The following is a 17,356-nucleotide window of genomic DNA, read 5'->3' on the forward strand; positions in this document are numbered from 1 at the left end:
CACCCTCCTTTCCGGGCACACATCACTAATATTTCATCCGATTCTATAACAGTAGCAGTGAGTTCAGCCAGCGTTTCAGGTTTGCAAACACCATGACTCTGGATACAGGCAGTAATTTGCTGAGAGCCAATCATCCTGATGATCAGTTTCCTAAATTATTATAATAATTTGCTGAATTTAACAAGTTTATCAATTCACTAAAAACTTTTAAAACTAATAATCTTAAATATTTTCAATGAATATGATGTGTCGTTATGAAAACATTCCTTTCAAACACATACTTTAGTGGCATTTGTATTTTTTTCTTCTCTTTTTTTTTAAGTCAGAGTCTCGCTCTGTCACCAGGGCTAGAGTACAGTGACATCATCATACCTCACAGCAGCCTCAAACTCCTGGGCTCCAGCCATCCTCCTGCCTCAGCCTCCCTCCCAAGTAACTGGGACTACAGACGTGCACCACCACTTCCAGCTAATTTTTCTATCTTTAGTAGAGATGGGGCCTCACTCTTGCTCAGGCTGGTCTCCAACTCCTGACCTCAAGCGATCCTCCTGCCTCGGCCTCCCAGAGTGCCAGGATTACAGGCGAGAGCCCCTTCACCTGGCCTGCATTTGTATTCATTTGTGGAAATCGAGCTTTTTAATCTTCGTACACAGAATTTTAAAATGTGTCAGTGCATATAGTTCATGAATGTAAGCAAATATCAGCATTTCATATTGAATTCTTTTCAGTTTATAGTAGTTTCCAGAAGCACTCTTTTTGGGTCACATTTTATTAATAGTGTTTAGAACTCTCTACCAAATTGTTCAACTTGCCAAATTTGCCACAACAGTTTTCTTTTCTATAAACTCATTCATGCTTTGGTGGTGCTTTCGTTTCCCAGAGCTGCTGTAATAACGCGGCACCAAGCGGGCGGCTCAGAACTGCGTATTCTTCTGTTCGAGTCTCCAAACCTCCCTCTCCTAAGGACGGGGCACTGGCCCTGGGCCCCCCTACCCCAGCGTGACCTCTAAAGGCGCCATTCCCAAACAAGGTCACATTCGCAGCTACAGCGGTGCCGTGACCTCACAGGTTTGTAGGCTGTTTTGAAGTTTAAGTGGCTTTTTCTTCTCTTCCTAACTGTGCATTTTGAACAGCTCGGCCTGAGCTGCGCAGCTGCCCGCGCTTGCTCGGAGGGAGCGGCAGCGAGGGGACCCGGAACCCGAGGGGAGGATGAAAGGCGAGAGCCAGGGGACCCAGGAACCAAGGTGGCTGCCGGGGGCTGCGGGGGGCCCGGAGGAGAGAGACGTGCACGGGGGTCAGAGCGAACAGGTGTGGAGGAGGCGCCCCTGGAACCCTAGAACCCTGGCCCCGCTGCCGTAGGCCTCAGTCCGGCAGAGCGGGCCACGCGGAAGGCCGGGGGCGGAGCTGGGGCCGGTGGGGCCGGCAGGGGCGGGTCCAAGGCGGGGATTGGCGGAACCGGGGGCGGAGCTGGGGCGGGTCGGGTCGGTAGGGGCGGGTCCAAGGCGGGGATTGGCGGAACCGGGAGCTGGGGCGGGTGGGGCCTTCAGGGGCGGGGCCAAGGCGGGGATTGGCGGAGGGGGCGGAGCTGGGGCGGGTGGGGCCTGCAGGGGAGGGGCCAAGGCGGGGATTGGCGGAACGCGGGGCGGGGCGGGGCGGGGCGGGGGCGGGGCGAAGTCCGTCTCCAGGGAAACCCGACGCTGTCCGGCGGAGCGCAGGATCCGCGGCGTCGGCCTGTGTGAGCTGCGTTGGCCACTGTCCGGGGCGAGCTCTCCGGGCCTCGGTGCGGCCGGCGGAAGGGGCGCAGGAGCTGGGGCTGCGGGACCCTGGAGCCCCGCGGGGCAGCGGGCGGGGCCTGGCGCGGCGTCCCGGGCAGGCCGCGGAGGGCTGTAACCCGGTTGTCTGCGGGCCCCGTCTCCCGCACCGGGTGTCCCGGTGCCCCAGCGCTGGCTTCCGAGACCCGCGGAGAGGGACCGCGGGCAGTGGCGCCCTCGGCGGCCAGCAGCGCAGGCCTGACCCTGCTGCGGGCCGGAGGGTCTGGCCGGGCTGCCGCCCCGCGGAAGGGCCAGGTCCTGGTTCCCCAGATGCCGAGCAGGGCCGGGCGGGCGCGTGGCGATTTGGAGGGCGGCTGGCTCCCTGGGCGGGTCCTGGCGGGAGCCCGGGGGCGAACGCGTGGTTTCCTTCCGACTTTGCTTCCAGGTTCGAATATATGGAAGGCGGTGGTTCCTCCGCCCTGGACTACGAGGTCTCAGAGGCGCACAGCCTCCGCCGCCCGCCGGAGCGCAAGGGCAGTGCGATCTCCGCTGCTAAGGACCCAGGGGTCCTGGGGAGCCGTCCGGTCTTCACCAAGAGGTGCAGGAGCCCCCCGCAGGGAGGTGGGACCCTGACCCAGGGGCCCAGCGTTGGCCGGGATCCATCGTTGTGACAAGCATTAAAAATCGCTAAGTGTTGTTTTATCCCCAAAATACTAGTCTCCGGAGAAATAGAAAAGCTTCAACATTATAAAAACGACCACTGAGAAAAACGACAATGATGGCTAACTGGAATCCACGCCAGGTCTTCGCATGTTCCCTGCTCGCCTGCACACTCTGCCCACCCGATTTCACCTCCTAGGAGACAACTTTTTGTTAGTTTTTGAGGCAGGACTCGCTCTGTTGCCCAGGCTGGAGAGCAGTGGCGTCAGCCTAGCTCACAGCAACCTTAAACTCCTGGGCTCAAGTGATCCTCTTGCTTCAGCCTCCCGAGTTCTGGGTCTACGGGTGTGCACCACCACGCCTGGATCATTTTGAAATTAGTTTGTAGAGACAGGGTCTCACTGTTGCTCAGGCTGGTCTTGGACTCCTGGCCTTAAGCAGTCCTCCTGCCTTGGCCTCCCGGAGTGTTGGGTTACAGGCCTGTGCCACCGTCCCCAGCCCTTTCACCGCCTAGGGGATGTAAGGATACATTTCCCTTGTGAGATGGGGGTTTCCCAAGTCAGCGTGGCTTCTTCACAGCTGTAAGTGTTAATAGTAAGGGCTACTTTGGGCCAGGGGCTGCCCTCAGAGCCTTCCTGTAGCATCTCATGAAATCCACCCTGGAACCCTATTGTATTTGTTCCCAGTTTGGATTGAATGCTTGCGTACCTCCAAAATTCATATGCTGAAGCTCTGCCCTAGTGTGATAGTGTTTGGAGGTGGAGCTTTGGGAGGTGGTTAGGGTTAGATGAGGTCTCGAGGATGGACCCGCATGATGCAATTAGTGTCCTTATAAGAAGAGGAAGAGAGAACAGAGCTCCCTCCTCTCTCCCCGTCCTCCTCGTGGTGAGGACACAGTGAGAAGGCAGCTGCCCACAAGCCCTCACCGGGAAGCGAATCTGCCTGCACCTCGATCTTGGACTTCATCCTTCAGAACTGTGAGAACTAGATGTCTGTTCAGGCACCCAGTCTGTGGTGCTTTGTTATAGTGGCCCAAGCAGGCCTCCCCGTTTTGCAGATGAGGAAACTGAGTCATGACAGGTGTAAGGAGCCCATCTAGGCCAAACAGCCAGAGGTGGCAGAGCTGAGTGGCCAGGCTTTTGCCCACTGTGCCCGCGCTGACCGTTTCTGGTGACCCCATAGTGGGCCTTATAGATTTTCCTACTTGACCTCAAAATCGTTTCTACTTTTTTTTTCAGGAAAGAAATTATTTTAAAGTGTCTGTTTCTTTCATTCCTACTGTAGGCTATCTTCACCCCTTGTTGAGATACATATTTGTTATTAAACAAGTAATACCTGTCCTCTGTAGCGAGGTGAGAAAATACAGGTGCGTTAGTGTACTAGGCTGCCACAGCAAAACACTGCAGACTTCGGGTGGCTGAAAAGCAAAGCTGTCCTCTCGGTTCTGGAGGCCGAAGTTCGAGGTACAGGTTCCGGCAGGGCTGGTCCCTTCTGAGGCCGAGAAAGGGTGTGGTCCAAGCCTCTCCCCCGCCTCGTATGGCTGGCGCCTCCTCTGCCTGTTCATGCTGTTTCCCTCTGTGCATTTATCTGTGTCCAAATTTTCCCTTTTTATGAGGACACCAGTTGTGCTGGATTAGGGTTTGCCTAATGACCTCATTTTAACTTGGTTACCTCTGTAGAGACCCCATCTCCAAATAATGTCATACCGTGAGGTCCTGGGGTTTAGGACTCCAACATAAGAATGAGGGGCACAATTCAACCCGGCACAGCAGGTGAGCGCTAGGACACCCGCACCCACACCCAGGCCCTCAGCCCTGAGCGGTGCTGTGCTTGGAGTCCGTCCTTCCTGGCTCCTTTCTGTGTTTGCGAACCAACGTGCTAAATGCAGATTTTGTGTTCCCAGCAGCCGAATCCCTTCTTTGCTGACCAGATGCTTTGTTTAGACTTGTGGCTCATGGCTGGTGTTCGAAGGCTAGTGGTCAGGGTCAAGGGTGCCCAGGCCACGTGCTGCCCAGCCAGCCCACCAGCCTGACAGCAGGACAGCTCTGTAGACAGGGACACCAGCATGCACACCCCCCAGACAGCTCTGCCGTTGAGAGGGAGGCAGGGGGTGTGTGTGGCGGGGGCAGGGTGGGACCCACTTGTAAGTGACGACAAATTCACCCGCACCCATGTTCTCTCCCTGTTGCTGTACGTCCCCCACTCTGTGTCCCTGCATCCGGCCATCTGTCAAGCTTACTGCAGCTGGCAGCCTCTCAAGCTGCTTTCGGACCCTCCATGGGTCCACATGTGTGTGTTGAGTGTCTGCTTCCTGCCTGGCCGATGCTGCTGGCTCTAGTGAGAGGACCCCACCACGTGCACATGTGCCCAGCAGACAGCTGGGGTGGGGCAGAGGCCATCGGGGCCCAGGTGGTGCAGCCAGCAGGTCCTGGGCAGGAGAGAGCTCGCTGATCCCACCTCCAGGGCCGGCAGTCGTCTACCTGAGTCTGTTTGCTCCCTTACTGTGCTTTCCACGTCCCGTGTGACCTGGGCAATCGCTGCACCGCTGTGCCTCACTTTCCTTTTCTGTGGAATGCGGGTGACATCAGCACCTGCCTTGGTTGTCAGGATGAGATGGACAGTGGTTGGCACACGGCACAGTCACTCTGAAGATGCTTCAGCCGCTTGCTCTTCTCTCCCTCTGCTCTGTGCTTCTAGGAACCTCCCGACAGCCCCTGAGGAGGAGGAGGAGGAGGAGGAGGAGGAGCCGGAGGGCCCTCTGAGGGAGCAGAACCTGAAGGAGGCCTACATCCAGCTGGCCCAGGGCGTGCAGGAGTGGCAGGACGGCTGCGTCTACCGGGGGCAGTTCGGGCTGGACGTGAAGCTCGGATACGGCGAATTCTCTTGGCCGACGGGCGAGGTATCTGGCTTCCTCCTCCTCCCCCAGGGCCGGGCGGGGCTTAGCCAGTGGTGCCTGGGCTCTGTCCTTCTAAGAGCCGATGTGATGGGAACTTTTGGGTCCATCAACAGGAAGATGCTAGCCTAATGTCTTTGCTACACCAGAAATATCCAGAGAAAACATCCCTCCCAACCCCAGATGTCATGCCTGTGGTTTGCCCTCTGGTCTGTAGGAAGGGGTTTGGGAAGCTGTGACTTAAGAAGATAAATTCTTATTCTGGGAAAATGTTTTAAAATTGTGAATGATGGTAGCAACTAGTATATTCACATTGGTGAAATTGCCTTGCATTTAAGATTCAGCAATAGGCAAAAGATGTTCTTAAAGACAAAATGAGAATATGTCCTTGCACCTCATGCTGGGCTGTGCCCAGGACCCCAGTGGAGACTCGGTGGGCATGGCCGTCGGACCCGGAACCTGCAGCCAAAGCTGTCTGCTCTGCTGTCCCTGGCTGGGTGGCGCAGCCTAGCGTGCGGCAAGGCTGGGGTGCGTGCTGAGTCTTGGGGGCTTAGGTCCTCTCCCTCTGGGATGCTGGGTTCTAAAGGTCTCCCAGTGATGTGTTCCCATCCCCTGTACCCTGTGCCCAGTGGAGGATTCTGCCCTGGTGTCGCCCTGAACATTGTGTGGTTCAGCTGAGACGGTCTCTGGAGGCAGCCCGGGGCGGGTGTATATTTGGGGTCATTACAGAGTCGCCTGGCACCAGAGCCCTTTCAGGGCATCTTTGGGGCTGCGTGGGCTCCTGGCTCCATCCTTCTCCCACACTTTGCTCTCTCTGGAGACCTGGCTTCTGTGCCTTTGGTGCCCAAGGCTGGAGACACCTGGCCCATCCACCCTCAGGCACCTGCTCTCCCAGGTCCAGAAGCAGCAGATGGAACTGGAGTTTCTCAGGCCCAGTTCCGAAGTCCCACGAGTGTCTGCTGGCCCAGCTTGGTCAGACGTTCACCCCCGTTTGGGCAGCTGTGGCGGGGGCAGGGCCATGGCAGACACATGTGGCCATCTGCTCTTTTTGGTGGGGAATTTTGATGGCAGTTGACGTGAGTCGGGCAGACACCCCATTAGAACGTTTCATTCAGCAGGTGCAGGGGTGGGGGATGGGTGAGGCCGGCCTCAGGAGCGGCCAGGGTGGGGGAGGCGCGCTGGGGTGTCATCGGTGCATGGAGGGTGGTGGGGCCATGAGGGTGCCTGGAGGAAGGCAGGGTCTCGGGGTGGAGCCTGGGGAGGGGCGGGGTGTGTGGGGGAGGAGAGGGACAGGAGTCCTCCAAGACCAGGCGAGGAGCAGCTGCAGGTGGAGGTGGGGCTTCCAGGCACCCCAGCCGCGTGCCTGCTGTCTACACATTCCCAGCGCACCCGGAATGCTGCCCGCGTTCAGGGGAGACTCCAGGCCTCCTGTGACCGGGACAGAGGCTGGGAGAGCGGGGCGCTGGGGGGTGCTGATTGACGAACACAGATCCCCAAGACAGCCACTTGTCCCTCCAGCACGCGCCTCTGGTCAGCTGGTTTCTCCCTTGCCCACGTCAAGGCTGGGGAGCCTTTGCACATGGCGCATGGTTCCGAGCCCTCCCGACCCCAGGGGCTCCCCAGGGAAGGGAGACCACCGCAGGCGAGCATCGAGGTGGAGGGTTAGCTGGTTACTGCCAGGGCAGGGACCGCTGCATCCATGGGGCAGATGCTCGCCCAGCTGTGGCAGCTCCTGACCCAGAGAAAGCCAGAAGGACGGGCCCCTCTCGCACCACGCCCAGGGCTCAGCCTCTGTCTGTTTGAAACCCAGGGCCAGGCAGCGTTGGTTCCAGCGTGTCCGGGGAAGACCAAGAGTGGGCAGGGAGGGGTGGCTCTACTCCCTTGACCCTTGCGTTCTGGGCGTGGCACACAAATCTCTCATGCATGGCAATGCAAGGAGCTGAGGGCTTAGTGTGCCCCTATAATTCTGTATCCACGATTTGCAACTTAAGATCACTCTTACTTAGGTAGACTCTCCAATAAGCGGTGTGTGCAGCATCATATAATTAAATGAATGCTGACTCTGGGAGGCCGAGGTGGGAGGACTGCTTGAGGCCAGGAGTTTGAGACCAGCCTGGGCAAGAGCCAGACCCGTCTCTACAAAAAAATTAGCCAGGCGTGGTGGCGCATGCCTGTAGTCCCAGCTACTCGGGAGGCTGAGGTGGGAGGATCACTTGAGCCCAGGAGTTTGAGGTTGCTGTGAGCCATGATGATGCCACTGCACTCTAGCCTGGTGACAGAGTGAGACCCTGTCTCAAAAGAAAAAAAAAAAAAAGAATGTTGGCACAAGGTGACCCCCAGCGAGATTGCCGCTCTGCTCTCGAGTGTCCTTGCTGGCCAAGATTTTGAGAGGTGGTAACTGACAGACCCAAATTCAATGCAGCTGAAACAGAAAAGGGCCTTTGTTGGCTCTTGAAACTAAAAATCCAAGGGGTGATGTGGCCTCAGGAGGGGCTGGATCCAGGGGTTCTAATGACCCGTCAGGCTTTCCCTCTTTTCAGCTCCTCATTGTAGGGGCTAAGACTGACCTTCCACCCTCAGGCCAGCCCCTGGGGGCCTGTCACACACTCCCGGAAGGGAGAACGGGCCCCAGCACAACGCTGGTCTGGCTGGGGGATGGGTGATGTGGCCAAACTGGAATGGAGGCGGGGGCTGCAGGTCAGGGGTCCTGCGGGTGGCCAGGCCTGGCCCAGTGTGCTGGGGATGGGGGCACGTGGGGACGCCTCTGCAGGGAAGAGCGTTTCTGCTGTCAGAAGACAGGGAGGGACTCTGAGCCTGCAGCAATCCCGGTCCCCTTCCCGCGGGGTGTTCTGTCTGGAACGTGAGCCCGGGCGGGCGCTGCCTCGGTGCCCCTGGCCGGCCTGCTTCTGGGGAGGGAGGTGGCCTCTGGCACTTAACATGAGAGTCAAATCCAGGGGCTAAAAGCCTTGTCATGAATGTCACATTTTCCCCTCCGGTGTCCTCCGTAGAGAGCAGGCTGACACTCACCCCAACGTGTACAGGGCTTGGGAAAGGCCAGTATCCCGTGTGTCCCGATATCGCGGAGTGCCAAGTCAGTCCTGCCCGTGTTCCCAGCCAGGGCCCCCGGCTCAGCCCCTACTCCAGGCCAGCCCTGCCCAACCCCGGGTGGGCACTGCCCCGACGAGCCCCCCAGGGAGAAGGCAGGTCCCCACTCTCCTGACTCACGGGGACCAGGCAGTTCCACACCCCTCCAGCTCCTCCACTGAGGGGCGGTGGGGGGGTGGGTGTGGCTGTGGGGGCCGACTGCCCGGGACCCCCTCTAGGTGCTGCAGACGGCTGGCACCCTGCGGGGCCCCACACAGCCCCGGCAGCCCCCAGTCATTGCTTGCCGCCCAGTGGGCTTGGAGGGTCCTCTTGGGTTTCGGGGGTGATCGGGGGCTGCGTTTCTCAGGCACTGGGGGTTACTGACCTCTCGTCTCACAGTTGTACCGCGGGCAGTTTTACCGGGACCACCGCCACGGCCTGGGCACCTACATGTGGCCAGACGGCTCCAGTTTCACAGGCACCTTCTACCTGAGCCACCGAGAAGGCTACGGCACCATGTACACGAAGACGAGCCTTTTCCAGGTGCGGGCTGCGCGGCGTGTCCAGGCCACTGGACACAAAGATATTTAGGTTTGGGGTAGTTTATTTGTTTAACTTAAAGTGGCTTTCTTATTTCTAATGATTATAATGGTACCAATAATCAGGCATAAATAAAAATAGAAAGCTGTCATTCCATTCCCCACAGGGATATTAGCAATTTGTCCTAAATCCTTTAGATTAAAAAGTGTACCATAAACATTTATTTTTTAATGTATAAATTGGATCATTCTACACATATTACTTGAAACTTACCTTTTCTTAATATGGAGAACTTGCCTGGTCTCGCAAATGTCGGTGGAAAAGAAGCCAAACTCTGTAAAATAATTTAGAGAGGTTGATTCTGAGCCAGGTTTGAGGACCATGGCCCAGAGCCACGCCCAAGAAGCCTCGAGCAAGTGGACTCCCCATGGCCGGGTTACAGTTTGGTTTTATACATTTTGCGGTGAAAGGAGTAACACGTAAAGTCACGAATCAGTACACGGAAAGCGGACATTGGTTTGGCCTGAAAAGGTGGGATAGTTCTCAAAGCAGGGGCTGTGCTTACAGGTTATAGGTGGGTTTAAAGACTCTCTGATTTGTAATTGGTTAAAGACATGAAGCTGTGTCTGAAGGCTTGGAATGTTTTCAGTTAAATTAAGGACGCCTGTTAATCAGACACCAGCCTCTGACCACACGCCCAGACTGAAGCGGTTTGCTATGGAAACTGGGACCCGCAGGTGTGGTTCAAGCTCCGTCTTGCATGGCCTCGGGCCTGCTCGTGAGTCACAAAGGACATCTGCAAGAAGAGAGGGGGCATGACAGGGCCTGTCCCACCTCCTTCTCATGCAGCAGCTCAGCTTCAGGGTATTTCTGGGGTCCCCTTGGCCGAGAGGGGGTCCATTCAGTCAGCCGCGGAGGGCTTAAGATTTTATTTTAGTTCACACAAATACAGATATTCCTTCTCCACCTTTATTTTATTATAGTATAATTTACAGTAAAAGTCACCCATGTTAATACGCAGTTCTGCAAGTTTTGACAAGGATAGAGTTGTGTAACTACTACCGCAATCAAGCTATGAAACGGTTTTCTCCGCCCCAAGTGTTGCCCGTGCCCTTTGCAGCAAATCTCTCCCTCCGCCCTCAGCCTGCAGCTGATCTGTTTCGGCCTCTAATTCTGCTCTGGCAGCGCTTGAGCCCGGCGTCTTGCGCTTGGCACACCTGAGACCCGGCTGCACGGCGCTCCCACCGCTCACTTCTCCTCCTTGCTGAGTAACTTCCCCCGGCGTGGAGCTGCCGGTTTATCCTTTCCCCACCTGAGAGACGCTGGGGCTGCTTCTGGTTCTTGCTGCTGATGAGTAGCTGCTATAAATGCGTACGTTTAGTTTGTTTCTGTGCGTGTGCGTGGAAACACTGAGCACAGGTTTGCCTTTCACCTGGGTGAGCTTGTAGGCGTCGGACTGTGGGGTCCCAGGGCGAATGAGTGCTCCTCCTTCCCGAGTGGCTGTTGTCAACCTAAAGGAAGAAACTGAGGCAAAATTAATGTAAGTAGAGGATTTATTTGGGCCAAAGTTGAGGGCTGCGGCCAGGGAAGCACAGACTCCAGTTGCCCTGAATGTAGGCTCCAGTGAGCAGTAGTTATGAGGGGGGTTTTAAAGGAAAAGAAGAAGGGGCAGTTTGAAAGGATGGCGTTGTTAGTGAGCCATCCAGCATTAAGGGAAAAAAAAGGACAAATCACTGCACACAATGCCCCTTTGTTTGTTTAAACACATGTGGTTTAATTTGTTGTCTTTAAGAGTTTATTTTATAACACCTGAAAAGGACTGAGCAGACAGAAGGGGTGCAGCCCTGCCCCACGTCCGCCAGACCACACTCCCAGGGGACTGATACAGTCGGCCCAGCGGAGGAAAAGCAGCCACAACTGCCGCTTGTCTCAGTCGGTAACTGTGGAAACTGCTGTCAACATCCTCGGGTCGGCCCTTTGTTTTTTTTTTGTACCGTGTCCTTTCCTCTCTTGGAAAGTAAAGTAAACTTGTTGCTTCAAAGCTACCCTAATCTTTGAGTCAAGAATTCTTTCTCAGCCTGAGGTGCAAGTTCCCACCCTGACGTTTTGGTGGCCCGCAGGGGGACTCACTTTTCTGCTTCTGTCTTGAGGCTGCTCCTTCCTCTGCTGTCTAGCTCCCAGGACATCCTCCTGCACCCTCAGTGCCATTCGGAGCTCGGTGAGTCTCATGGGCTCGAAAAGTGGTCATGTGCATGAGGCCAAGGGTGGTAGCTTTTGGTTTTGGTCTCGGATGAAGAACCTGGTACCAGGTCTGCCACGCTCAGGGGGCTGCCCTAGGGAGATACCTCCGAACCACCCCTCCCAGCCTTCACCCATGCTCAGAGACGCTGGCTTTGGGAAAAATCTCTAGGTCTTGGTCTTGGTCCAAACCCGGAGACACCCTCTTTCTGGCTGGATCTCCAGGTGACTTCCATTTGGACGCCCCTTGATTTCCTTCTCTTGCCTGATTGCTCCGTCGAGGACTTCCAGCACTATGTCGAACAGAAACGGTGGCAATGGGCAACGTGCCCTGGTTCCGGTTCTAAGTGGGAATGCTTTCAGTTTTCCCTTGTTCAGTGTGATGTTGGGTGTGGGTTTGTCGTATATGGCTTTTATAATATTGAGGTATGTTCCATCTATGCCTATTTAGGTAAGAGTTCTTATCATAAAAAAGTGGTGAATTTTGTGAAATGTTTTTTCTGCGTCTATCAAGAGGATCATATGGTCTTTGTTTTTGCTTCCATTTATGTGGTGAATCGCACTTATAGATTTGTGTATGTTGAACTGTGCTTACATCTCTGGGATGAACCCCACTTGATCATGGTGGATTCTTTTTTTTTTTTTTTTTTTTTGATGTGCAGCTGAATTCAGTTTACTAGAATTTTCTTGAGAATTTTTGCATCTATATTCATAAGGGATATTGGCCTGTAGTTTTCTTTTTTTGTTGTGTCCTCTCCTGGCTTTGGTATCAAGGTGATACTGGTTTTGTAGATTGATTTGAGGAGGATTCCTTCCTTCTCTATGTTCTGAAATAATTACTGCAGTATAGGTACCAGTTCTTTTGCATAGGTCTGGTAAAATTTGGCTGTGAATGCATCTGGTCTGGGACTTTTTTTGTTGGGAGTTTTTTTATTGCTGCTTCAATTTTGTTACTTCACATTGGTGTGTTCAGGAGTTCTGCTTCTTTCTGATTGAGCCTAGGGTGGTTGTTTGTTTTCAAGAATTCATCCATTTCCTCAACATTCTCAAGTTTATGTTCATAGAAATTTTTGTAGTATTTAGAGCTGATATTTTGTATCTCCATGGTATCAGTTGTAATATCTCCTTTTTCATTTCTGATTGAGCTCATTGGGGTCCTTTCTTTTCTGTTTCTGGTTAATCTAGCAAGACACCTATTGATTTTGTTCATCTTTTGGGTGGGTAGTGTGTACAATGTGGATATGCTGGACAAAGGGATAATTCACATCAATGGTGTGAGATTTCATTATGCTACTCAGAATGGTGTGCAATTTAAAAGTTAAGAATTGCTTATTTTTGGAATTCCCTATCTAATATTTTTTGACTGTTGTTGACTACAGGTAACTGAAACCAGGGGTGGCAAAACTGCAGATAGGAGGGGGCTATTGTACGTTTCTCATGGTATGTCTTTCTCTGTAATTTTACTTTCAACTTTTCTGTTTCATTATATTTTAGATATTTCTTCACTTTATTTTTGAAAATGTGTATATGTGCATGTGTATTTGAATCTAGTTCAATAATTGTCATTGGACATTTAGACCTGCATGTCCAGTATGGTGGCCACTGGCCGCTGAGCGCTTGAGACGTGGCTGGTCCAAATTAAAGTGTGCTGTGAATGCAAAACACGCACCAGATCCTGAAGAGTTATTACGAAAAAGAATGTAAACTATCTCAATACTTTTTAATATTAAATATATGTTGAAATCATATTTTGGAAATATTTAATTAAATAAAATTATTCTCTAAAAATTAATTCTGCCTGCTTCCTTTTACTTTTGGTAATGTGGCTGCTAGAAAAGTTTTAATTTTCAATTATGTATTTGGCTCATGAGTTTTCTTTTGAAAAGCTCTAATTTAGATCATGTGCATTTAATGTCAATAGTCATATATTTGGCTTTAAATCTACTATCTTATGTACTTTTTATTTATTCTATCTATTCTACATTTATTCTGTCTTTTCTCATCCTCATTTGAATTGATGTATTTTGTTTTCACGTCAGTTGCAAACTTGTACATTCTTTTCCTACTCTTTTAGCACTATCCTAAAAATTACAGCATGAGTTCTTGACTTATTAATACCTTTACTTTTCTTTAGGAAGATATAAGAATCTTAGACTGTGTTAACTCCACATATCCCCTTTTTAATTCTATTATTGAGACCTATTAAAAGTGTATAGGAGTTTGGATGAAATTTTGGGAGGTGACAGATATTTCTATGGCTCTGATGGTAGTGATGGCTTCTTGGGTGTAAACTTATTCCTAAACTCATCAAGTATATGCTTTAAATACGTACAACTTCTTACATGTGAATCATACCTCCATATAGTGGCTTTCTATCTATCCATCCACCTATCTATATGTATATATCAATATCTATATTTATATCTATCTGTATTGTTCTGTCTCTAAGAAATTGTTACTGTTCAACGCAGTAAATGTTTTTAGATTTACCCGGATATTATCACCTTCTCTGCTCTTATTCCTTCCTGCATTTCTGATCTTTCATCAACAATCAACTTTCTTTCTGTCCAAGGAATACCCTTAGAATTTGAGTGTGTACCTGAAGATGATATACTGTTGGGTTTTGGTTGTCTGAGAATTAGTCCTTTTCATCTTAATTCTTGCAGAATATCCCCACAGTCCCTGGAGTTCTAGGTTGAGGGTTATTTTCCCTGAGCACAGGAAAGATCCCACTCCCTTTGTTTCCCAGCTTCCATTTGTGCTGCTGGGAAGTCCACTGGCAGCCTAACTGTTGCTCTTTCGAATATAATCTATCTCTTCTCTGTCTGCTTTACCTTTTTGTCTTTCTCTTTGGTTTTCTACAGCTTCACTAGGATGTGTCTAATTATGGATCTGGAAAATTCTCATCTATTATTTCTTCACGTATTACCTCTGCCTCATTTTCTTTCTTCTCTTTTTGTTGGGCTCCAATTGCAGGTATGTTAGACCTGCTCACAGTACCCTCTATGTCTGCTATTTTCATTTCTTTGTCTTCCATTCTTTATCCTGAGTATTTAAGTCTTCCAGGTGAATCAGTTTCTTGGTTTTTGCTTATATTTTGTGGTCATTTTATTGAGATATAGCTTGCATGCAATAAAATTCATTGATTTTTAAGTGAACAACGCAGCAAGTTTTGGACAAATGTATTAATATCTAGTCAAGTCACCACCACTTTGATCATGATTTAGAACACGTTTGTCACCCCCAGAATTCCTTCCTGCCCCTTTATAGTCAATTCCCACCTCCACCCACTTGCCCTTGACAACCACTAATATGCTTTTTATCATTGTAGTTTCCCCTTTTCTACAATTTCATATAAATGGAATCATACTGTATGTAGTATTTTGTGTTTGATTTCTGTTGCTTAGGGCATGATTCTTTAGAGATTCATACATGTTTTACACATTTCAGTAATTCTTTCTTATGGAGTAATATTCCATTGTATGGATATAACGCAAAATATTTTACTGATTCATCAGTAGATGCACATTTGAATTCTTTAAAGTTTTTGGTTATTATGAATAAAGCTGCTTAGAACAGCTGATTACAAATCTTCATATGGACATGTCTTTATTTTCACTTTTTAAAGAATGAGGTTTATACTTTGGAAAAAGGAGCTTTATTTCTCAGGAAGCAGTCTCAGCACACAGTGGCCATTCTGGCAGGCTGGGAGACTCCACTCTGTCCACAGTCGGGAACACGTGTTTCTGGAAACAGAACAGATAAGAGGGAACAGGACTTTACACTGAGCACAGTGGCTAAATGTACATACTTCACACACTATAAGAGGAGTCACGAATATGTACGTGTAGTTGTGCTTCCTACCTGCTATCCCGTCATGGCTGGGAACTCAGTTTTAAAGTTTTTTCTGGGGTCCTCTTGGCTGAGAGGGGTCTTTTCAGTGAGTGGGGGGCTTAGGATTTTATTTTTAGTTCACAACTTGGATAAATACCTAAGAGTGGGATTGCTGGTCACAATGGTAAGTATATGGTAAATTTTATAAGAAACTACCAAACTGTTTTCCAAAGTGGTTGTGCCATTTTGCATTTCAACCATCAATATATGAAAGTTCCAGCTGTTTCACACCCTTGTCAACATCTGGTATTGCCTGTCTTTTCCATTGTAGCCATTCTTATGGGTGTGTTGTGCTATTTCATTACGATTTGAATTCGCAGTGCTGTAACAACTAATGATATTGAACACTTTTTTGATGTTCTTATTTTCTACCTATGTATTGTCTATGGTGAAGTGTTTGTTAATGTGTTTTACTTATTGCTTTTGATTGTGTTATTTGTGTTCTTATAGAGTTACAGCGTTCTTTGTATGTATTCTGGACACAAGCATTTATTAGTTATTTGATTTATAAATTTGTCTCCCAGTAGTGGCTTATCTTTTAATTTTCTTAAAAATGTCTTTTGAAAAGCAGATTTAAAAGCATTGTGATGAAGTCCAACTTACCAATTTTTCTTTCACAGTTCTTGCTTTTTTGTGTCCTATTTAAGAAATCTTTGCATGACCCTAGGGTACTAAGATTTTCATCCAAGTTTTCTTCTAAGTTATATGGTTTTAGCCCTTACCTTTAAGTCTGTGATCATTTTGAGTTAATTTTTGTGTTTCCTGTGAAGCAAAGGTCAGTTCTGTCTCCGCCGCCTCCTCCCCGCCTTGGCATGTGGACGTCCAGTGTTCCAGATCCATCCTTGCAAAGTTGGTCACTCCCCACGGCCGCGCCTGCACGTCTCTGTTAAAAGTCACATCTGCTTGTCTGTCTTTTCGTGATGTCGGGATTGGTGAGTGGGAGGTGGGAACAGCCACACTCCATCCAATGCAGTGACCCGTCGGCCTCTCCTGCAGTGGTTTTAGAGAATATTGATGGTCGTTGTCTAGAGCTGTTGTTTCATTAGGGGGTGCGAAATAGTTCTGTCGTAATTCTGTTACTCCTCCTGCATTTATTAACTAGAACTCTTTCATTGTAAGTGAATTTCTTTGTCAACTATTTGGTTACCTTGAGGTAGGAAAGGCAAGATACATACTTGATCTTTTCCTTTTTTTAAACCAGCTCTCAGAAGAAGAAATTGATTTCCCAACACTATTCAATGGTGATCAATGAAGGTTAGTATTTTTAGTATCTTCATAAATTTATGAACTTGAATGTATTTGATGTGTTTCAGTCTGCTGCAGTTTTTATGGTTTCTCATGCCCACATTGGTCAGGGAAAGCCTCTTCAGTTGCTGAGGTTTTGATGCAACTTGAGCAGGTGCTGGGATCGGGAGCAGGTGCTGGGATCGCTAGCTTTCTTGCTTTCTTTCTGCTCTGACAGTGGTTCCAGGCTCATCCGTGTGCATTCTGCCCTGACCTGGATCCCTTAGTGGGACTGGGGGTCTGGGACTGTGGGTGCTCAGGATGCTGCCTCGGCTGGTTCTGATTTCCAGGCTTTTTCAGTATAAAGACCTAAAAAATACTTTTTAAAGATGAGAAAATACATCCTCATTTCATACTGATATTTCCAATTCTGATTTAGGAGTATGAGGTTTTTACTTACCAGCTGTGGTATTGTGTTTGTATTCCTCTCCTCTGAAGCTGACAACAGCTGGTTTCTAACCATTAACAGAGTTTCTTGTTTGCTTTATCTCGTGAAACTGTTCAATTGTTCAGAAAAACAACGCGGCGGCATCACTACCAGGACGATCACGGAGGACAGGTCGAGGTTCCTTTGCTGTTCTCTTCGTCTGAGGGCTGGTTCCACAGGGAGCCACGTGACACAATTCCTCTCCGATTGACCTCCCGCCTGGATATAGAGCCACATTCACTGGCTTTATTTTGCTTTCTTTCTTAGGATCCTGTTTTTAAAATCTTTCTTTCATTTTGTTTTGTAACCGTGAGAGTAATTAACATTGTTCCAGAGTCAAATCTAGAAAACAAGGTCTGCGCAGTGGAGCTCAGCTCTGACCCTTTCTCCTCCATCTTGGTCCCTCCCTTGCTGTTTGGGGCTTGTCTTTGTGTTTGCAAAGTGTGAACAACCGTGCACGCGTGTTCCTTTCCCCGTGCACGCGTGTTCCTTTCCCCGTGCACTTCCCTCCACCACAGACCTCTCCTTCACCGGCGGTCGGGAAGGACCGGCCACTGGGACCCTCCCCGCGTCGTTTTGTGTGTG

The 17,356-nt window shown here is 50.2% G+C and overlaps 1 protein-coding gene across 7 annotated transcripts in view; it reads left to right on the forward strand.

Moving 5' to 3' along the window:
* Positions 1-1,030: 1,030 nt before the first annotated feature.
* ANKMY1 (ankyrin repeat and MYND domain containing 1) overlaps positions 1,031-17,356 on the forward strand; it is a 60,219-nt gene continuing 43,893 nt past the window's right edge. For 3 of the 7 annotated variants that reach the window (XM_045559932.1, XM_045559934.1, XM_045559935.1), the window contains exons 1-4: positions 1,711-1,780; positions 2,197-2,349; positions 5,109-5,310; positions 8,788-8,931. In XM_045559932.1, coding sequence (XP_045415888.1) covers positions 2,207-2,349; positions 5,109-5,310; positions 8,788-8,931 — 489 coding nt within the window. In that variant the 5' untranslated portion in view covers positions 1,711-1,780; positions 2,197-2,206. Of the gene's footprint in view, positions 1,069-1,710; positions 1,781-2,196; positions 2,350-5,108; positions 5,311-8,787; positions 8,932-16,260; positions 16,315-17,356 lie in introns of those variants that run through there. The other 4 variants (XM_045559933.1, XM_045559936.1, XM_045559937.1 and 1 more) reach the window with 4 other exon arrangements.

The sequence above is a fragment of the Lemur catta genome, chromosome 8 (assembly GCF_020740605.2).
Source record: "Lemur catta isolate mLemCat1 chromosome 8, mLemCat1.pri, whole genome shotgun sequence".
In the NCBI taxonomy this organism is placed as follows: Eukaryota; Metazoa; Chordata; class Mammalia; order Primates; family Lemuridae; genus Lemur; species Lemur catta.